Here is a 23942-nt window from a genome sequence, read left to right on the forward strand (position 1 = left end):
CCTATATTTCCCCTGCTGTACTTTCCATCCTGTGACTATTTTATAACTGCCAATTTGCACTTTTTAGTTCCTTCATCCAGCTCCCCAGCCCCCCTCCATTATCTGGCAGCCATAATTTTGTTCTCGGTATCTATTAATTTGTTTTGTTTTTTTATTTTGTTCTTTAGATTCCACATATAAGTGAAATCATATGGTATTCATCTCTCTGTCTGACTTATTTCACTTAGCATAATATCCTCTATTTCTACAAGAAAGTATATTCTTAATTTTGCCTCCTCTTTTTATAATTCTTCACCATGTTAGTTTGGGCCAAATCTGGGTATTAAAGGTTGTTGCAAAAATTTAAATCCTTTACCCAGTGTATCTGAAATTCATGAAATGTTCTCCCACCCCTACTCCTCCACTACTCCCAAGAGATTTTCCATTGCATTATTTTACTACCCGATAGTAAAATAAAGTTAGAACTTCAAATGTGTAATCAACTGTAATTTACTACACATTTCATTATCAGCATGTGCAAAGAAAGTGACACCAGAAAATTAAGTGTGAGAAATGGCTGAAAATAAATCTTATGTAACAAGTTTCAAATGAGCATTAAGATGTGTTTGGGTAGAAAATAAAACTTTCCTATTTTAATTTAATTAGATAAAAGGTTAATTAATACAGTAAAAAAAATAATGCTTTTATACTAATACCTTTTAGATTATGCTTTTGCAATTGCTAAAGAAAGCAGTTTCTTGTTATGAAATTAGTAGTTTGATATTTATGCCCAATGACTATAGAAAGGAGGAAAGACTAGGTAAATTTGAAAAACTGTAGAACCGCAGAGATATTTTACAGACTGTGTAATCCATTCAAAGTGTAGTCCACCTATTAATACCAAAACACACTTTGTTACCTATGTGTACCAAATTAAAAACAAAAATGAAAAGTGAGCATTTGGGACAGCAATTTTCAACCAGTGTGCCACAAGGATTTTTAAAACATGCAATAGCTGGGCTGGCATTAGCTGAGCATTTTCTTCAATACAAGCCTTTGTTTGCCAATTAATCTTGCTTGAGAGAGTGACTTGAGACTAGATTCCTGTGCCCTCCTGCCCTTAAAAATAAAAGAAAACTTGCAAACCTGCAATACCTGACTATTTAGTCAGGGACACTGACCTCTTTTTCCTAATATTGTCAAATAAAGTAAAGGACAATAGCTAACACAACAATAACTGTCTGGTGTGAAAGCCCTGTCTTGAACCATAAATATATGTCATATAATAGAGTTACATCTTACTGACAGTGTGGCATAATAAGGTTGTGTATTATTGATTAATTCTTGATATCAGAAATCCTTATATGTAAGTATAGGCAGCTAATTTAAAAAAAAATTTTATTGATTTCAGAGAGGAAAGGAAAGGGAGAGAGATATAGAAACATCAATGATGAGAGAGAATAATTGATCGGCTGCTTGCTGTACACCCCCTATGGGGGATTGAACCTGCAACCTGGCATAGGCCCTGACTGAAAATCAGTTCATAGGTTGACGCTAAACTACTGAACCATGCTGGCCCGGTCACCTAATTTTTAAAAAAGTCACTTTGCAGCAATAATAGTAGGTAATTATTATTATTTTTTAAATCAATCAAAATCATACCTATTTTTATGGTCATATTAATAAAAGAATATATTTTTTAGTGTGCCCCAGAATTTTAGTAATTTATGTGTGCCATGAGATGAAAAGTTGAAAATTGCTGATTTAGAAAAATTTATAGTGATTTGACATTACCATGACATCTAAATGTGGGTTACTTTTGTATTGTGTAAAACTATTGGTCCAACACAGTGGAAAAAAATTTTAAGTGTTTTTGACCATAGTTTGAGGGACACTGATCTAAATCAGTATTGCCTCTTAATCTGTTCTCCAACAAAAATCAGCCTGGTAGCTTTCCTTAAAAGGTTTTTAGTGATGGAGAACTTACTGTTTTGCAAGGAAGCCCTCTGGTAGGCAGCTCTAACTACTAGAAAGCTCTTTCTTACATTCAGTTAATATTTGCTTGCCTGCAGCATGAGATTCTCAATCTTTTCCCATTTATGTCCCCTTTCAATGACCATAATTTTCTCTTCTGTAATAGTATTTAAATCAATATTAGATTAAATATTGCTATTAAAAACAAATCAAGGTAATAATTCTATTTTTGAATGGATTTTTCTGATTACTCTTCTTGTAACAAAAGAAGCTAAATTTGACATGAAGCCTTGGTAATAATATATTACAATTTATTACAGTGTATTACGCTTAAATGATGAATTGGAAACATTTAGAAAAAGAAAGGTGATCACCAAGAATCAACATGAATTCAGTAAAAAAAGAGTGAGGCCTAATTAGCTCCTTTTCTCTTTTGATAAATGTATTTAGATTATTATTGGTTTCAGAGGGTTCATCTTTCCTTCCTTTCATTTCAACATGTTAATTAAATTGAAGGCATTGTATTTGAGTTCATTATTTTTTTAATAAAAATATTATTTTATTTTATAATATTGCTTTTTCTTAATAAATGGTGGAACCTTTAAAAGTAAAGAACATCACATTAAATTTATAACCTGTAGGCTGACATTTAGTAAACTCCCACTATAGTACATATAGTGAATGAACAAGCAAATGCTTAAAAAGAAAGGCATACAAATAAATTGTATAAATACAAAAAACTGAGTAATTACTAATATAATTATCATATCAAAATTAATAAAGACTCTTTATTGATATGAAACCTGAAACTCTTATTTTATTCATTTAGAAATTATTTATTCAACATTTAGTACAATGTCTGGGTGCCAGACATTGTACTAAATGTTGGGACTTTAACTGTAAAACAAGATAACTGTATCCTTATCCTCATTGAGCATACATTCTAATGGGATACAGACAAAAATCCAGTAAATCTAGTTCAAGTTGTAGTAAGTGAAATAAAGTACAATGGACTGAGCTATGGGAAAGAGGCAGCTTTACATAAGGTGATTTGGGGAAGGCTTCTCTGAGGAACACTAAAGAGTTAAAAGAAATGTGTTGTGTTGTGTAAGTCAAGGAGCTAGCATGTGTAAAGGCTTTAAGGGAGGAAAGAATTTACTGTGTTTAAAGACTTGAAAGATAAATAGTGGGATGGGGGTATAATAGTCAAGGGAAGAGGTAGCATGACATGAGGTGGTGCCAGATTTTGAAAACAATAGATATGTTTTATGATAATAAAACACTGTAGGTTCTGTATAATATTTCAACTTTATTCTAAGAAGTTACCATCAGTTTTTATGCAATAGAGTGATGTAATTCAATTTAATTTTTAAAAAATCACTTTTTTTTCCAACCTAGTATTAAGAATATTTCTCCTTGGTATATTTTCTAGGTCAATAAGTAAAAGAAGACTTGAACAACACTTTAAACAAGAAAAAATAAATAAAACTAACAACAGCCGAATCCTAGTATTGCTACTTAGATCTTAATTAAGGTACTCAGGTTATCTGGGCCTCAAATGGGAAAAATAGTACCTGACAGGGTCACGCTGTTTGTTGTGAAACTCAAAATAATTTAATTTGTATGGATGATTAATTCTGTGGTGGATAAAAGCAGGTGCCTTTAGAGATATTCAGAACCCAGGTCTCAAAAAGCCTAGTTATTACTCTATTGGAAGCCAGATACTACCAGGCAAAGTCTAGGCTCACCTCCTGAAGAAAGAAAGGCCATCCCAGCTGACGTCCCAGTAGGATATCCTGAACCATCCAGCCCTAGTTGACCTGACACAGCTTAGAAGAACCATCCAACTAATGCATAGAACAGTGAGAATTAAAAAACATTGTTTTTAGCTACTAAGTTTTGGGGTAGTTTGTTATACCATAACTGGAGGCCCGGCATACGAAATTCATGTGTGTATGGTCCGTAGGCCTGGTCTGTGATCAGGGCCATCTTCCCCAGCTGCCCACAGCCGGCCCCGCCACCCACCCCGGTTCCCCATTGGGTGATCGATGCTTGATGGCAGGGGAAAGAACCTAGAAGTTGGCTATTCCCCCATGCTCACCAGCCGCCCCCCTCTCCCCGCTGCAGTGGATGGCCATTAGGCCGTTGGAGACTGCCAGCCGGGGAAAGGGGCCAAGAGGTAGTCAGCGTGCCTCATAGTGACTAGTCCAGCACTCGTTCTGCCCTTAGGGTCAATTTGCATATTTCCCTTTTATTATATAGGAAGGCTGATATAATAAGTGCCATGATATTAAGTACTTTTAAGAAAAATAAAGCAGAGTGGGGGGCAGGCAAGATAGAGATTGGCAGCTAGAGAGGAGGCAGTAACCATCTTAGAAATTCTCTGAAAAGAGATAATAGTTGAACAGAGACTTGCGGGAGTAATTCCTGCAAAAATAAGAAAATATTTCAACAGAAGAAACATCAAATGTGAAGATCTTGAAATGAGAGCATATTATGTGTTTCTATAATTGTAAAATGTGCTAGAACATAGTGAGCAAGGGAGAAGTGGTAGGAAATACAATTGAAGAGGATGCCCAGGGCCGAATTAGCTTGCAAGCTATAGTTAGAACTTTGGCTTTAATTTTTATGTGTTATGGAAATATATAATTTACAATATTAAAAATACTCTGGCAGCTACAGAGAAAATAGTAAGTCTAGAGTGGAAGCAAGCCATAGAGAGAAAGGAAAATAAGTATATACATATATATATATATATATATATATATATATATATATATATACACACACACACACACACACACACACACACACACACACACCCATATATATATACACATATATATATATAAAGCCTAAGTGTCCTTCTGACCAGTAGCTATGGTGTACACTGACCACCATGGGGCAGATGCTCAATGCAGGAGCTTCCTTGGCACGCACTGGGGGGCACCACGAACCTGGTGCCAACAAACCAACAATTAGCTTCCCCCAGTGGGACACAGGCCCGCCACCACACTGGAGTGACACTCTGCCAAATCACAGCCAATGCTGCCAAGCCCCTATTGCTAAAAATGTAGCCCACAGCCCAGCCCAGCCTGGGAACAGTTGCTATGGACCCCGGGTAATGAAATCACATAACAACACCTGGCTCTCCCTAGGGACTAGCCTCCTTGGAATTCCTTCAGACCAGAAACATGACTTGCTTTATAGCCAAGTGCAAACATTTTACACTTTAACCAAACGTCGTAAAGCATTTTTCACAGGCCACATCTCATTTGATCCTCACAGAAGTTCTGGAAAAGGTTGATAGGAGACTTGGTAGAATCCTATTGTTTCTTTTCATTAGCAAGAAAACAAGAGATTTAGAAAATTTAAAAACTTGACCTGACTGAAAAGAAGTAAGAAATGGTTGAACTAGAAAATGACTTCAGGTTTCTCACTGCAGATTATAGTCAAACATGACTACAGTTAAAGTATTTCACCCTTTCTTCTCCCTGCATCATCTTTCTACAGTATAATCTGCTTAGTGTTGATATTTACTGCTGTGTTGCTGACAATTATCTGAAAGAGAAGTTGGGGTGGTTCACTGGGCTGGAAAAAGTTTATCAAAATCATCAAGCAGTTTTAAATAAGCAAGTTTATTCTATATATATAAAAGGCTAAGTTGATTTGCGCATGCTTGCTACATACAAAGCTCTCTCTGGGCCAGTCTCGTGCATGTGTTTTGATCTGTCATTGTGAATTTGTTTGATACTTTTATCATAGAGAAAGGGTGAATAATGATATTAAAATATTTTTTTCTAGTTAATTTCCTTTGAATGTGCACAAATCTATGCACTAGTACACTAGTATATACAGTGAGTGGTCAGATTATTATGATCTCTGAACGCATAATAATATGGCCACTCAGTATACATATACATATACATATACATATACATATACACATACATATACACATACATATACACATACACATATACGAGAGAGAGGCTCGGTGCATGAATTCGTGCATGAGTGGGGTCCGGTCAGCCTGGCCAGGAGGAGGGGACATGGGTGGCTTGCCAGCCTGCCTGCTGGTCGAACTCCTGGTCGGGGGATAATTTGAATATTAGCCTTTTATTATATAGGATATATACTGAGTGGCCAGATTATTATGCTTTCAGAGATCATAATAATCTGGCCACTCAGTGTGTATACTAGAGGCCCAGTGCCCAAAATTTATGCATTCGGGAGTTGGGGGGTGGTTCCTCAACCTGGCCTGTACCCTTAAGGGGGCATGTCTGATTGATGGTTTAGGCCCAAGCAGAAATAAAGAAGAAATAAAAGTCATCCAAACTGGGAAAGAAACATAACTCCTTTTTCACAGATGACATGATACTATACATAGAAAACCCCAATTATTCCATTAAAAACTACTAGACCTAATAAATGAATTTGGCAATGCAGCAGGATACAAAGTTAAAACTCAGAAATCTATGGCCTTTTTATACACCAATAGTGAATTCACAGAAAGAGAAAGTAAAAAAAATTAAGGGACCTATGAATAAACTAATAAGGTCAAAGACCTGTACTAAGAAAACTACAGGACAGTGAAAAATTAGAAAAGAGAAAGACAGAAACATATGGAAGAACATACCATGTTCATGGATTGGTAGAATTAACATCACTAAAAGGTCCATACTACCCAAAGCCATCAAAATATTTAATGCAATCCCCATTAAAATACCAAGGGCGTATTTCAAAGATCTGGAACAAACTCTCAAATTTCATCTAGAATAAAAAAAAAGACCCTGAATAGCCACAGCAATCCTGAGAAAGAAGAATATAGTTGGAGGGATCAATACCAGAGAAGGGATCACAATAAGCTATATTACCAAGCCACGGTTCTCAAAACTCCCTGGTTCTGGCACAAGAACAGACATATAGATTAATGGAACAGAACAGAAAACCCAGAAATTGACCCACTCTGGTATGCTCAATTAATATTTGACAAAGGAGGCAAGAGCATACAATGGAGTCATGACACTCTCTTCAATAAATGGTGCTGGTAAAATTGGTCAGATTCATGGAAAAAAGTAAAACTAGATCACCAACTTACACCATACACAAAAACAAACTCAAAATGGCTAAAGGACTTAAATGTAAGACAGGAAACCATAAAAACCCTTCAAGACTCCATAGGCAGCAAAATAGCAGACATATCGCATAGCAATATCTTAACAACATAGCTCCTAGGGCAATGGAGACTAAGGAGAAAATAATTAAATGAGTCTACATCAAAATAACAAGTTTCTGCATATCAGAAGAAACCATCCACAAAACAAGAAAGCCCACTGCAAGGGAAAACATATTTGCCAATGCTATTTCAGATAAGTGTTTAATCTCCAAAATTTAAGAAAACTCATACAACGTGACAAAAGGAAGATAAACAATCCAATCAAAAAATGGGCAAAGGACCCAAATAGGCACTTTTCGAAAGAGGACATACAGAAGGACCAGATACATAAGAAAACATGCTCAAAGTCACTAATCATTCATGAAATGGAAGTCTAAACAAAATGAGATACCATCTTACACTTGTCAGAATGGCTATCAGCAACAAATCAACAAATGACATATGCTGGTGAGGATGCAGAGAAAAAGGAACCCTCGTGCACTGCTGGTGGTAATGCAGACTGGTGCAGCCACTGTGGAAAACAGTATGGATGGAGTTTCCTCAAAAAACTAAAAATGGAACTCCCATTTGACCGAGTGATTCCCACTTCTAGGAATATATCCCACTCCCATTTGACCCAGTGATTCCCACTTCTAGGAATATATCCCAAGAAACTAGAAACACCAATCAGAAACACCAATCAGAAACACCAATGCACCTCTATGTTCATAGCAGCACAATTCACCATAACTAAGATTTGGAAACAACCTAAATGCCCATCAGCAGATGAGTGGATTAGAAAATTATGCTACGTCTACACAATGGAATACTATGCTGCTATAAAGCAGAGGAAATTTTTACCATTTGCAACTGCATGGATGGAACTAGAGAGCATTATGCTAAGCCACTCAGAGAAAGATAAATATTGCATGATCTCACTCATATGTGGAATATAATGATCAGCCTATTGTGATGAACAAAAATAGATCCAGATGCAAATGGTAGGGGAGGTAGGGGTGGGGGTTAGAGAGCAACCAAAGTACTTGTATGTATGCATGGGTATTAGCATAACCAATGGACACAGATACTGGGACAGTGGGGGTTTTCCCTGGGTGGGAATGGCTTGGCAGTGGGGGGTCAATCAGGGAAAAAGAAGACATATGTAAAACTTTAGACAAATTAAAAAAAAAAAAAAAAAAAAAGGATCTTATCTATTTGTAGTTAAGAACCTTCCTACAAATAAAATGTTTGGCCAGGATAGTTTTACAAGTGAATTTCTTCAAAAATCCAAAGGAAAAGAATATGCATTCTAATTCTTTTTATGAGGATAACATATCTTTTTTTTTTTAATATATTTTATTGGTTTTGTACAGAGAGGAAGGGAGAGAGATAGAGAGTTAGAAACATCGATGAGAGAGAGTCATCGATCAGCTGCCTCTTGCACACTCCCCACTGGGGATGTGCCCGCAACCAAGGTACATGCCCTTGACCCGAATCGAACTCGGGACCTTTCAGTCCCCAAGCCGACGCTCTATCCATTGAGCCAAACCGGTCCTGGCCGAGGATAGCATATCTTTGATAGGAAGCCCTGATGAAGAAAGTTCTCAAAAGATATACATAAAAACAAAATATTAGCTTATTATAACTCTAAAAGTTCATTGATATTTCTTCCCATTGCCGGTCTACCATATTGTACATTAGATATCTCTTTTCTAGCATTTCATATAAGTGGAATTGTATAGTATGCTAGGGGCCCAATGCACAAATTCATGCATCTTGAAAGGAACTGTGGGCCATGAGGCTACAGTAGGCACAGGGCAGGTCTCAGCCCATCCTCTGTGCCTCCATCCAGCTCCTCCCACCACGATCCCTGTTTCCACTGTCTGCCAGCAGCCCCAGTCTTGCCACTGCTGCTACCATGCACTGTCAGCGCTGGACCCGCTCACAGCCGCTGATGGCGAGGATCGATTGGGGCTGGTGCCAGCAGTAGGTGGGAGTGGGGCCAGCGCCATCAACTAGTGTGAGTAGTGGCTGATTGCGCCTCAGGAGCAGGGGGAGGTGCAGAAGCCTTCAGGGATGACCAGGGCTGTCAGCCACAGCTCACACCCAGTAATAGCCCTAAGTGATCAGGGTCGGTGCTGGCACTGGCAGCGGGTGCAAGTGCCAGGTGGGACCTCGGTGCATGGGAGCAAGGAATTTTCAGTAACCACCAGAGGCTCACCCGATAATGAAAACAGTGACTAGTTCTGCACCTTGGTCTGGTAACACTGCTCACCTGTTCCACCTTTTTGTTGCTGCCAATGCCTGACCTGGTGGTCAGCGCATCTCACAGCAACTGGTTGATCAGTTGTTCTGCTATTCTATTTGCTTATTAGCCTTTTATTATGTAGGATACTATCTGTTGTTTAGCTTCTTTGAAGGGAAAAATCAATGCAGAATGTTGGGCTCATAACAATGCAATTTTCTTATCTCTAGGATCTTACCTTCAACAGTTAGCTGACTGGTTAGACCTCCTGTTCTTTCATATTGATGTGTTGTATTTTATTCAACTCTTCTAGTTAGTGTTAATGGGAGGGTGGGTCTAAAATATGATCGTTCATCACAGCCCAAAGCAGAAGAGTTCCAGCAGTGTTTAGTGGAAGTACAAAGGTGCTGAGGTCAAGGGTGAGATGAGTATCCTAATTAAATGGAATCTAGATGGTTCCCCAAGAAAACTGAGCAAAATTGAAAGATTCAAGTGTATTTTTCCCATTAAATATAGGATATATATATCACATATTGTTATAGCAATCAAGAGTCAGTGTCAGAAACAAGATGCGTTAAGTAGGAGGGCATTTAGTGTAGGGAACTAATGATTTCAAATTGTTGGAAGATCGGAAGGAATAAATTCCAGGCCTATAAGAATAATTTTCCAAACCAGCTGCTCTGTCAGGAAAGCTACTGCCTCATAGGCTGCCACTAGAACTGTACTGCGGCACTGTTGCTGTCACTGTACTCCACGACCTCGCTTGCTGGCAGCAATAACAAAGAGGCCCAGCAAGAAAGCCTTTCCCACTTCAGCTTTTCAGATTTCACAATTTGTAGCAAACACTACTTGAAGGGAATGTAGGAATTGTAATTTTGGGCTTAGGAACTTTTCCAAATCCTAGGAGGATGGAATGAAAGTGAAGCCAAAATTTCTACCGTGCACGTAAGTGAAAAGTCCAGCATTCTTCTAGCATTGCCATCAATGAGTATAATGTTTAAATGAGACTTTCGATTTGTACCTTTCATTATTTCATCTGCTAAATGAGCATTTATAGCCTGTGATTTAAATATCCAGAATGCATACCATTCAATTAAAGATTGTGTTTGAGTTAATATTTTAATAGTTATTGAGGACATACAAGATGCCTGACATTACCTTGGTAAGCTCTAAAAATTTAAATAACTTAAAAAGATTGGCATTACCTAATTCCAAGATTATTTTTAAATCATGAAATCAGTTTCATAATCAAGTTTGTATGGAACTTCATATATAATTCTTATTGTATATTCAAGGACACTCTGTGATATATTCCACAAATATAGTGATTCAGATCTTGATATGAAAATGTAACTGATATACTCAAGGGCAAAAAACTAAATTTAGCTTCCTCCTGCATTGTCCTTTATACTACAACACTGTGTTTGTTGATCTATTTTCCCTTTCTTTTTCCTTAATAAATAAAAGGTTTGAATAAACTCAGGACAATTTACACCAATAATATCTATATTTTTTTTGGATTGTTTTAAGCTAGTGAGGTCTTATAATGTTTTCAATAGCTATCGATGGTTGAAAACTCAAGGAGAGAATAAAGGCAAACAGAGAAACTGGTAAACTATAGTGATTGTTAGCTTGACTGTTAAGCAATAAGGTGTTTAGGACTAGAAGTTCGAAGGTGTACCATGCTTAAACAGGTTTAATATGACAATGTGGGGCTAGTATTTTTGTATGTCAAATAGATTCTGTTTGTGATTTATAATGATTCTGAATTTGAAATTCAGCTCAGTTTTCCTCTTGCTGTTTGGATTAGAAAGAATTCATTTAAAAGAACCCTAAGAAAAAACTGATTTAATTTTATTTTAGGGCACAGTAAATGTGAGATTGTATTTCATAAGTATTCTAATAGGATCATTTCAGAGAACAGGGAGCATTTTCTTTAACATTATTTTTATTACCATTCATTTATTACTTCATCTGTATTAGTAAATATGAATGAAAAAAAACAACTATGTACTTGCCTTTTTAACTTGTATTTTATTTTTGTGAGTTCTAAGGTTTAATTAGGCTCTAAATGAGCCCTTAGATTTCTTTATTTACCTAACCATTCATTTAATTTCAGAAAATTCTCTGGTTAAATATTTGAATGTTAATGTATGATCAGCAAAATGTTTGAGTGTTTTTCAAATTATTCCTGATTATAACTTTCTTTCATTATCTTTCTCAGATGTTGTCTTTGATTGTTGGGTATCTGTAGTGCTTCACTAAACAAATTTAATTTATTCTGTTTTGATTTCTAGTCAACTTATACATTAATTTGTCAGAGAATGGAAGTGTGGGAAAATACTACAGAATTATAATTAAGATTGTATTTCTTTTTGAGACTTAAAAATGTCAATAATAAAATGTGTTTTAATTCAATTATTTTTCTTTGTCCTCAGGTGGATCTCCATACTTAGCAACCAAAATAAATGAAGCAAAAGACTTGCTGGAAGAAACCACTAAATATTGATTGATGCTCAAGGACTACAATGAAGGGGGGAAAGGGGGTGCTTAAGAAACAAAGACCTGTGTATTTAATCTAAACCACTACTGACCATCGTAATTCCCATGTGCTAACCCTGAATAATTTATTCCACTGTTACATGGTATAATAATAAAAGATTAATAATCTGTCTTTTTATTATCTTTTAAAAGAACACCTTAACATTCTATAACATCTTTCTTATTGTCTTACTTACTCTGTGATAATCATACATTTTAATATTTCTGTCCTATTAGTTTTAAATTCCCCATATTCTTCTTTCCCAAAAAAAGTATTCAAAAAATATGATCCTCAATAATGTAATTGATATTTGTGAGCAATAAATAGAAATGTCTTACTGTTTATACAGAGTAGGCAAAAGTAGGTTTACAGTTACATTGTGGTATTCTTTTGAGTTAATAAAGCTACTGTAAATCTACTTTTGCCCATTCCTGTGTTTGTACTCACATTGACCCCATTTTCTCAGAGAAATTTAGTAGTCAAATGTGTAAGGGGCTGTAAGTATTTTGAGACTAACACTGACTGCTATCCCATGGGGAAATGATCTGAAACTATTGTAAATGGAATTTACAGAATGGTATTTTCTAAAGTAGTGGTTAGGACTCATTAAAGAACTCTGCTCTCTCTGAGACCCTATAGCCGAAGCATGAGAACTTGGAGAGCTACTAAAATGATTAAAGATTTACAAAATGAGCCCTCTGAGGAAAGGCTGAAGAGCTGTGAGAAGTCTGAGGAGTTTGTATTTAATTATAGTCATCCGGAATTATGTATTTACTCAATTATTCATTCAGATATTTATTGACCACTTACAATGTGTAGGGTGCTATTGTGGGCCCTGTGGGAGTTACAGGTGTGAACCAGACATGGATCCTGACCCAAAGGGTCTTATATTTCAAAAAAAGATAAATCACATGAATACTATTAGAGATATATAGATGATATGCTAAGGAAGTTAAAGAGAAGAAAAAAAATATTTTAAACTGAGAGCAATAAGGAAGCTCCATAGAATAAGTGGCATAGAGCTGAACTTTAAACAAATAATAATAATAAGCAATATTGTTTTTATGTGATCTCAGTATTTTTTTCTGAGATCAGTCAGAATAACAGAAATGGGACAGTTAGTACTGTGAGTACAGTGTGGGTTTCTCAAAAGCAAAGGGTTAACATATGGTGTTGAGGGGCTGGCCCTTTGGTTTACACTGAATTAAATTACTTTCTTAAAACAGCCACTGGTCATCATCACTTTACTATTCCAAAGGTGAGGAAACAGAGTCAGATACAGACTTACCAGCATTATTTCCTAGCATGTACTACTTTACAAATTCTGAGTTCATCCCAGATAAACTGAACTACTGTATTTTATCTGTCAAAATAATTTTTAATATCTAGATGCATCTTTGGTTTACTGCATCCTGTAGTTCGGAAGTTCTCTATGTTGGCAATATTTTCAGTATTGAGTTGAATAATTCCTGTTTGTGGGAGCTCTTCTATGCAATGGCAGGTGATTGGCAACATCCATGCTTGTACCTGCGAAAGACCAGTAGCACCCCCTCAGTGGTGACAACTGCAAATGTTTACAGATGTTGCCAAATGATCCTGGGGGGTGCAAACTTGCCCCTGATTGAGAGCCATGCTATAAGTGTGTAGTGTGTTTTCTTTTGGCACATAAACTAATGGCCTGACTCAAAGCTGATGGAATTTCAGAGTTAGTAAAATATCATTCTTGCTTTAAAGTACCCTTGCACATCTTAATTTTATTGTGCTTCGGTGTTTTCCGTTTTTCTGCTCACTATTATCTTTGTACCTTAGATGCCCTTCTGATCCTCAGATCTTCACATGCTCAAAGTCTAGAGGTCCTGAAGGCCAAGCTAAAATGTATATCTTATTTTATGGTGCTTCTAGTAAAAGTAATATGAATCAATTCTCTGAGAGCAGGGACCATATCTTTCTTGTTTACTGCTACATTGGCACCCAATAAATATTAGTTGAGTGAATGAATGAATATATTCCCACACCACTATTCCTCACTTTATAGTACTTATGTCTTAGGACTGTGTGTAATATGCCTTATTTCTCCATTAAAGAACCTTTCGAGCAAAAATGTTGTCATTTATCTTTGTAACCTCTTCAGTGTGGAACATTGTATTTAGTAGCATAAAGTTGTAAGTACTAAAAAATTTTTTCTGAATACTATACTTCACAAAATGTTATCGCTAATTTTGAAAGTTATGCTAAGCAATATATTGGCACCCTGAGGACATACCTTTTAACTGACACATTTCCTAATACATACTATATTCATGAGAATTTGAGTCCTCAACATTAACTTGGAATTTCTTTCATTCCCATTTTCCTCCAAGCATGTGCCTTAGAGTAAGATATGGTTTTGAATATTATCCTCCTATAACATGATCTTGGGTAGTGTCTGTAATTGTCTCATCTATAGAATAGAGGAAATGATAATCCTAAATTGGTATCTTAGGAAATAAGGATGTGTAAAGCATTTAGTCACATAGCAAGTATTCAAAAAAATATATATTACTTCTTTCACTGCTTTAAATTTGAATCTTTGAATACCTTTAATTAAGGTTTGAGGTGTGTTCTAGTAATCATCTTACTCTTGAATCTGCGATTTGGGAGCACATGGTGGGGGTGGCTCGTCTCTATTTCATGCGGCCTCAATTGGGGCAGAAGGAGCCACTTCAAGTGAGTACTGGCTGCTGGCTGGGAGCCCTGGGTCTTCTCCATAGAGCCTTCTCCAGTGGCTATTAGAGTATCATACGATGGTAGAAAGTGGTCCAAAGAGACAGGAAGTGGAAGCTGCAATTCCACCTCGATCTGAACACTCAGTCATAGAGCCTGCCTAGATTTCAAAGGGATAGAGAGGACTGTGAAATAATTAGTGGTCATCTTTACTATGCATCAGGGCAGGATTTGGGTCCCCCCCCAAAACTAGTCAAATCAGTTAAGACATTGTTTGAGAAAAAAAAAATGATCTGGAATGTAGAATTTAAGTACAACTACCTGAAACAGTTTCAGATGATACAACTGCTATTTTAAGTAGATATTAATTCAGTAGTCATTCTCTAAGTAGCAGTGTCATAAAATTGGATTTTAAATAGCTACCCCTCCCCCGTATTATCTGTAAAGGCTTATTTGAATGGTTACCTATCTTCAGTAAAGATTGCTTTTACATATTTGCTGTCATTGCATATTCTTAATTCTGTGTTGCTATTGCAGCTTCTGTTTATTCTTATATCTTAGATGCAATCTGAGGGAGCAAGAAAGACCTTTAAAAACAAAGCAATTTCTTAGATTCCAGAGAAAGTGTAAGTCAAATGAACAGCTAATTAAAGGGGAATCCAGGATGCCATTTAGACTACGGTTCATGATGCCAATCTCCAGCATGAAGTCAAAAGTGGAGAGGAGTTACTAAGGGAATAGTGCGTCGATTGTGGAAGATTGTCTTATTTAGTCTTAAACCATTTATTTGATTTGAAATGCATTTTAGTCATTCAGCAAATATGCACATTTACTATGTCATGCAGTAAAGATACAAATTCATTATTAAAGTGTATGGTATGCTAGAACTAAATAGAAAAGATTCTTAAACATGGATAGTTTTTTGTTTTTGGTTTTTTTCTTTGTGTTTTTTTTTTTGTTTGTTTGTTTTGTTTGTTTTTGGTACTTTTGAATTAAGAAAGGGAAGTGTGTGATTACCCAGCAAGGTCATTAGAAATAACATTTTATCCAAGTACAAAAATCCTTTGGTTGTCATAGGAAACCTTGAACACAGTGAAGAGCTTTTAATGACATATCTTCAACACAGTTGTCAATTAGCTTAAGGTAGTTTAATGACATTTGTCAGAGAAGATGAATTAGCCAGGCCCTTGATGTCAAAGATATAATGTTTCTCTGACTCAACCCACGTAAGACGAGCTACAGAGGCTGAGTGAGGAGTGAAAATCCAAGCAGGCCAGCTCATTTCACACCGTGGAACCATGCTTTCGCAGGCACTGCACTGCACTCAGCAGTCATCTCCTGAGATAAGGCCTCTGCTGCATGGGGGGTTTGATGGCAGTGAGTAAATGTGTCAGCATCGAGCCTCCCTCCTAATGGAAAGGCAACCAAAAGAGCATATCTCATTAACACTAGATCTGTATCATGTACTTGTCAAAAACATTACATGAATTATGAGCTAAAATTTCATTTCTGGTGGAGTTACACATAATATGAAATTAAGATTTTTGTTAGAATAATTTATTAGCTGGTAAAATTGAGAAGGTTTTCAGGGCTCATTTTTTTAAAGGTAGAATCTAAGTGATCTGGATTATTGCCTACCAGTGAAATTGCTGGGCAAGGTAGACCAAGAAAATGTTCCTTCTAATGATTTTTATGAACTGAGTAGCTATTGTTCCCAGCTAAGTGCTCTTTGCCTTTTTATATTGTAGCTGAGCAAAAGAATTTATAAAAAGCTTTTAAAAATATTAAAAACCCTGCTCAATTGAAATGTAGGTCAAGTACTGTTCATTTCTCTTCCTGCCATGATAACCCTTTCCCCCTCTGTTGAACATTGCCTAGCAGCACTGGTCAACATTGGAAGTCTGAACAGACTATGATACAGATAGTCAACCAGCATTCAACGTTGACAGGATAAGATTACTCAAGATAGATGTTAGCCCAAAATTTCAAATTCTTACCTCAACTTAGAGAAAGAAAGTGCCCCTGGAAAATAAAAATCAACAGTGGGAAACTTAACTTGATTTTGACATGATGAAAATCATCTTGAGATACTGCTGCAATGCTGACATCTAAGCTTTAGTGCTAAAGACCAACAAATTAGAATCTGCTCCTTTTCATTAATCCAAAATAATTTTTAAAGTGTTACTGATTTCAGGGAGAGGGGGAAATTGATTAGTTTCCACTTTTTCATTCATTGGTTGCTTCTTGTATGTACACTGACTGGGGATCGAACCCATAACCTTGGCATACTGGGATGATGCTCTAACCAACTGAGCTACATGACCTAGGCTTTATATATATCTTTTTATATTTTTATTTTTTTAATCCTCACTTGAGGATATGTTTTAATTGATTTTAGAATAGAGAAAGGGAGAGAGAAACAATAATGTGAAAGAAATATATCAATCAACTACCTCCCTTAAGTGTCCCAATCAGGAATCAAATCAGCAGCCTGCATATGTGCTCTGACAGGGAAGCGAACTTACAACCTTTTGTTGCATGGGACAATGCTCCAACTAATTGAGCTACCCAGCCAGGGCTTAAAATATTTAATTTTTTTATTAATAGCTAATACTTGTTAAGTACCTTATGCCAAGCTTCCTATCTCCATTACTTCTCTTAATTTTCATAGCACCCCTAAGAGATTGGTATTATTATCCCCTTTTTACAGGTGAAGAAACAAAGGCTCAGAAGGGTTTAGAAACTTTGCCAGCATTATACATCTAGTGAGTGGAAGGACTAGGATCCAAATCCAATTCGGCTTGACTGAAGCACATGCTCTTCCCTTAGATGGTACAAATTCTGGATGCCTGGGAGTCATAGTCGAATGAAGGGGCTTGTATGGCTCTTGGCCCATTCTTTGGTGGTTGTTACGCTTGGTTATAGATTGTGAAAGTAGGTTTATGGAAAGATCCAGTGACATTGGCATTATGAGCAAGGAGTACTTGATGTCTTTAATTCTGCCCTGAAAGCTTATGATTTCCATCCAACACCCATAGCAAAAGTTCAGTTGCAAAGTTTATCAGTGTGGGTTTCTCTGACGTAGAGTGAGGAAACTTGGATATTTTATTCGAAACATTGGCAAGAGCTTCCAAGGAGAAAATGTAGAGCAGGCTCAGAAGACAGCTCATGATTGTTCAGTAAGATTTTTAAAAATTGCTTTCCAATATTCTCAACTGTGAACTGGATTATTTGTTCATGTCATGCTTTTATGTCAGATTCCAAATTTATTATATTTTGCACAGTTATAGGGTGTCTATTATAACCCGTAAAACTTTAGTCACCACCAAAGAAAGTCTTTGAAACTATGCTTTTCAGCTGCTCAAATCAAGTAGTGAAAAGATTCTAATCCCTAGAAGTTTCTAACACCTCCTCACTATAATGCTCATACTTGTGAGTTCCCTGGATGTTCACCTATATTCAAAAATAAGTGAATTCCGAAGCCAACTCAATCATGTTTCCATTTACCTGCTGTTTTTTGACTATCAGTGTTTTTGCTCTTCCCTTCTATGAATGTGGATAAACAGAGTTGATTTCAGAAGTATTTGCATGTTGGCTTCTAAGCTTCTGGAGCAGGAAGAGATGATCTAATAATGTCTGTCCTCTGGTGGTGAGATGTCAGACTATCTCTGCAGTCTGCTTCTCTCAGGCTGTCCTGGAATGCTATATAGTGCAGCGTTTGCAGAAAGAGCAGCAGGCACACACAGAAATGCAGCCCTCCTAATTAGCCCAGTGCAAATCTGACTTATGCTTTGCTCCTTAGCTTCTAGGTACTTAATTCTAACCTATTACATTTTATACCCATACTGTATACTTGTAAACAGATTTTTAAATCTAATATGTAAAAATAGATAAACACAGTTGCATTTGTTTTGCTTTAAAAATTTAAGAGGAAACCTAGATACTTTTATCTTTCAAGTTTCCCCAATACAGTTACAATAAAATAGAATCTGACTTGCTAAAATTGAACTGATACTCAGTTTTTTCGAGGTACAACTGGTAAAAGATGCTAAACTTGTGTAGCTTCTTCCACACTGAATATGAAGGACTGCTGCTTTTTCCTCCTTACTTCATGAGATGTTTGGCCTAGTTGTCCCTCAGGATACAGTATTGATTAGTTCACTTCTAAAAACAACTATCAGAAACCAAAATCATAGTCATGCAGATTTTCTCAGAAGAAATTAATGAAACTTGGGTTTTTACCCTTATACCCAAAAAAGCAATGAAAATATAAAATCAGCCAAACAATACTTTAACATTGACTTTTGTATTCATCTTGTAATGCAAATGCCAAAGGAAGTGCCCAGTTCTTTGCTTTGTTTACTTATTTCTTGCCTCTGGTGTCTTCATATCAATTTTTGGCCTGCAGCACTTTAGACTGCATAAAAAACTCCAACATAGGCCTTGGTAATAGAAATGCTGACACAACTGAACTGTCACCCCCAAGATATATTGTGGAATATGTCTGCACAAACGCCTGGATCCCATACTACGTGTAAGTGAAGAATAAGGCCACTGTTCAGAGTCCAGCGTCTCCTGGGAAGAGAGAAGTGGGCATGCCCTCTGTTTCTCCTCTGGCCCTTTCATCATCTTCCTCTCCCCCCGCCCCCCGCCACGGTGCCCCGTGGAATGGCCACACCTTAATGATCCACCAAGGCCACTGGACATTCAGTGGTACAGTGCGCTCACTCACTTCCCTGGCATGGAGATTCTCTTGTCATCTGTGATCTGTTTTCAGATCAGATGAAGGATTGACAGTGTTGGGTTAACATAACATAAAGGGACTATCACCATAAAGCACAAGTCTGAATTTTGTTCTGTCAGAGGAGGAATATGTTTTTCACGGCAGTCTTCTGAGTTAAGAGCAATATATAGGATCACGTTGGTGAACATATTATCTCCGACTCTGTTGATGGAATTTATGTATGGAACATCAATTTTCTTTACAGAGATAATTGAGTACATATTACCATGATATGAAACTGCAAGAATCCATATGGAGTGTGGTATGTTAAATTTTAACAAATGTAAATGAAGGGGAAATCAGAAAACCTGAAAATATACAATTGATAAAATTATTCATTTGAAATTTTTTTTTGCTCAAAATATATGCAAAGCAAAACTATTCCCTACATATTCTCTGTGTAGAAATACAAAGACAAATAAATTATTTCAAAGTGTTACCATGTGTGTGTGTGTGTCTGTGTGTGTGTGTGTCTGTGTGTATGTGTGTATGTGTGTGTGTGTGTGTATCTGTGTGTCTGTGTGTATGTGTGTGTGTGTGTGTGTGTGTGTGTGTTTTAATACAGCATGACGGACTAAAAGGGGGTTGCTAGAGTCTGATGTGAGTCTCGGTGATGCACTCAGCTCCTTCGTATGGCTCTGAGTAGAGTGTCCGGTATCAGCATCAGTGGGTCTGCGGGCCTCTTATATTTCTTAATATCAAGAAATTAGGGCTTTTTCCCCCAAAGCTGAGCTCACAGTTACTCCTGGGGAAGGAGGACCATCTGGCTGACTAATTTGTCACTGGGCTAACTGACTGGAAATATCTGGAGCCACGGACACCTCGTTAGTGGAGGTTAGCAGGAGGTCAGGCGGTAATTGCTCCGAGTCTCATCACTGGCGGCAGTGGAATTACCATAGTATAAATAGGTTTTAGGGAAAACATTGATCAACCAAAAGAGGTTTAAAGAGTTTTAGTGTTCGGATTCCAGCAAGGGTTCCTACTTTCTGGACTCAATGGAGAAATGCATGGCCAGGGACTCTGTGGTTTGTGTTTCCCTTCTCACCCCCTACAGCCACTTCTGTTCTCAAGGCTGATTAGCCTAAGACAGCTTTTGGTCTTTGCTGTCTTGGAGTTATAAAGCCACAATGGTAGGAAAACTTAGGGATTTTTTTCTCCTAATAAGCCTGTCTGCCTTTGTCTTCCCTGACTCTTGCCCCTTTTTTTTCCTTTTGTACTATGGTAGTTACACCACCAGCCAGTGAGACACTCAGGACCGTGGGGCGCTGAGGCATGATGCCTGCTGGGCGGTTGGTAAGCTGTGTCCACAGCTCAGCTCCTCAGTCTGCCATGCCTCGCCTTGCTTTCTCCTCGAGGAATACCACCCACCTTTCTGCCCACAGAGTGAGACTGCGAGACTAATGAGAAAGGAGTGGGAAGTAATGAGAAATGCATTGAATGTTCTGGGCTCCTTGAAGAGAGGTGTTTGTTCGAGGCATTACTAATATTTTTGCGAGGAACAGCAACATCAATTTCTCATCTGAGAACCATTCTGCATTTGCACTGTCACCAGAGTGTTGAACCTTTCTCTTTTCTAAACGGGAGAGTGCCTCACCCACGACCGAATATCACAGACTTTGACGTTGGTAGTTTTTACTTTCAGCTCCAGGCATAAATCTTTGCTGCCTTTTTCAGGTAGGTGGCTAGGAGAGCTTATATTTGTTTAAATCTATCTTGGGTAATTCGGCATTATTTTGTTTTCTCTCTGGGGCTGGGTATATGAGTCAGCCAACGTCCAGCACGTTGTGCAGAGTGCCCTGGACAGGCCCCTGCTGACACGTATCACACTGACACATTTAAAATCTCCTTTGCAACCCAGCCAATCAGGTGTCCTACTATACCTTTAAGCCAGTTCGTGTTTTTCACAGAGCCAGGTGCAAATGACTGCCAGGTAACATCTGCAAATGACTGGCATTGCTCTAATGGGGTCTGCATATGCTCGGCTCCGTATGAAGATGTTTTTCATTTGACACAGAGTCATCTTTGGTCTTGTTCTCCACCCACTCCATTAAGCAGACGCACCTACACGTGTTACCAACTTGATCCACTTCCACGGGCAGGTGGTGCCTGGTGTTCCTCTGCTTGGTGCCAATATTTATGCAGATGCCTTTTGGGAAACTGTCCACCCATCTCAAGTGCTTTCAGAGGGAAAGGGGCAACAAATCTTTATGTTATTATCAAGGCATGTTCTGACAATTACTGCATGTCTTACCTAAGTTACCCAATAAAGGTTTATTTAAGAATTTTATTTCTTTTTAACAATCAGTTTAAAGATGGCAATTTTTCTCAAATAAGTTTCTATTAGTTGGAGGACTGAGTACTTGGGTTCTAGTGCCCTAGCTCTGCAGCTAATAGCTCTGTAACTCGGAGCAGGACTCAGCCTTTCTCTGAGCCGCTCCTGTTCTCCAAGGAGCATTCTGTCTATAGAAGCGGCTCACTTTTCCGAGTCACTTCTCTGATACACTTTCTGTCAGCAGAGTGATCGTAGGGGAGTTTTGGTTGTCTGACTCATAAATGGGTATAGTAATGTAGACCTTAAAGGGTTATTTGGGAAGTCTAATGATTTCACAGATATGGATGTACAAGTTAATGCCATGGTAGCTTTTTAAAAAACGTTCATTTGTATTGCTTATCTTTTTGGCTGTACTGGCTTTTTTATTTCAAAGACAGTACAAATATTACAACAATAACAAATGTTTTGTAAATTTAAAAAAATTACCAGTTATTTCAACACCCTAATATTAGTCGTTTTCTTTTTTTCCGGATCCCCTTCCAGTACATCTTAATATAGAGACTGAGGGATTTGTCATAGGAAATGCCTGAGAACAGATATGCATGTCTCTTGATTGAAAATCAAACTATAGTATTTTACAGTGACATTATAATGAAATTATGATCTCTTCACTAAAATAAATAGCTGATCAGCAATACTTTGCCTTAGTTATTGTCTAATAGCTGAAAAATTGATCTAAGAGAATTTAGAGGGGGGGGAAAGATAGCCCTTTGGCCAGGTTTATGGCAGAACAAGGTATGATGTTAATAGCTGTCAATTACTGAGTGGCTGATATCTGTGCCAAACGTTATGTATATACATTATCTCTTTAATCCTTACAACAACCCAGTAGCTAGGTATTTTTATCCCTATTCCTTCCTTGGAGAGTCCGTTCAAGAGCTTAAGCACCTTTCTCAGAATCACAATGAGGAAGGGATGGAGTCGGATCTGCTCCCAGGTCGTCTCACCCCGAAGTCCAGAAGTCCGTGCTCTGTCCCCCTGTCCTGCCGCCTCCCAGCGAGCATTCCCAGCCGAGTACAAAGCTTGCCCCTAAGATTCTCAGCCTCGATTTCTGAAAATTCCCCTTCTGGCTTGAAGTGCATGCCTGGAATTTTATTGTCTTCTCCGCAGGTCATTCATCCCAATGTGACAACAGCCCAAGGACCGCCCGGCCTCTCAGGGCATCTGTCACTTGTCATGTTGCATTTAGGACACCAGAGAAGGCATCCAGCAAAATGAACTGGAGTCACTTTTGTGACAGACTGAAGAAGCTGATGCTGGAACTGGAAAGGACCTTGTGGTGGTCCAGACCTTTAGCTGCCGTCTGATGGACTTCCAGATCTGTGGCATTTTTTAAAGCACTTGATTACCGCGAAGAGGATAAACACTGAGCTAAAAGGGAGAGCATTAGGTCTGGGAGCAAGAGAGAATGTTATCCCCTGTATGTCAGCTCCATTGGGAAACAGCAGGATTCTAACAACTCAGGCTTTGGAGACAGTGTTTAAATTCTGGCTCATATGCTTACTTGCTTTGGATAAGTTACTTAACCTCTTTGGGCCCTCAGTTTCCTTATCTCTAAAATAGGGATAACCTCACCCACTTCACAGGATAGCTGTGAGGATGCAATAAAGTGATGTGTGTGAAACATCAAGCATAGTGTCTGGTCCATAGCTGCCTTCGTAAATGATTTCCTTTCTCTGCTTTGGCTGTTTCTTGGAATCACCTGTGTAGCTTTTACAACACTAATGTTCAGGCAGTATGCCAGACTGGCAGACTTTCTGCAGTGGGAGCCAGGCAACAGTATTTTCAAAGCCCCGCTGGTATTTCCACATCCAGCCAAGGTGGAGCATCCAGGGCTAGATGCAGGCTGAGTGTCTCAGTACTTGCTCAGGCCTGTCTGTCTGCCAGGGGTGTGGGAGCAGAGCTCAGGAGGCAGCAGGGACCGAGGCCCTGGGGCAGTGGGAGAGGGCCTGTCAGCTCTTTCTGGAAGCTGATGGCAGAACCATCTCCACGGCCTGATGGAGGTTTACCCCTCAGTCTCCCTTCTGCCCCCCTATTTTTATCCCAGTGAAACCAGGTTCAAATGGAATTCCAGGAGCTTTGTGAAGAATCATGTACAAAGAAGGCAGCTTAAAGAAGGGTGGTAAGCCAGGGGGAAAGAGACAGGAAAAGGATATCGTGACAGCAAGCCTCTATCTATCTACAGGTCTTGACCTTGACAGCACTCTGACTTTCAATATAAGATGC

At 38.0% G+C, this 23942-nt stretch overlaps 1 protein-coding gene across 1 annotated transcript in view; it reads left to right on the plus strand.

Moving 5' to 3' along the window:
• DNAJC15 (DnaJ heat shock protein family (Hsp40) member C15) overlaps positions 1-12878 on the plus strand; it is a 62504-nt gene extending 49626 nt beyond the window's left edge. Inside the window, exon 6 of the mRNA XM_084877137.1 lies at positions 11795-12878. Within this exon, the coding sequence (XP_084733263.1) occupies positions 11795-11865 (71 nt within the window). The 3' untranslated portion in view covers positions 11866-12878. The remainder of the gene's footprint in view (positions 1-11794) is intronic.
• Positions 12879-23942: the final 11064 nt, after the last annotated feature.

Source organism: Pipistrellus hanaki, assembly GCF_964339955.1.
Source record: "Pipistrellus hanaki genome assembly, chromosome: 3".
NCBI lineage: Eukaryota > Metazoa > Chordata > Mammalia > Chiroptera > Vespertilionidae > Pipistrellus > Pipistrellus hanaki.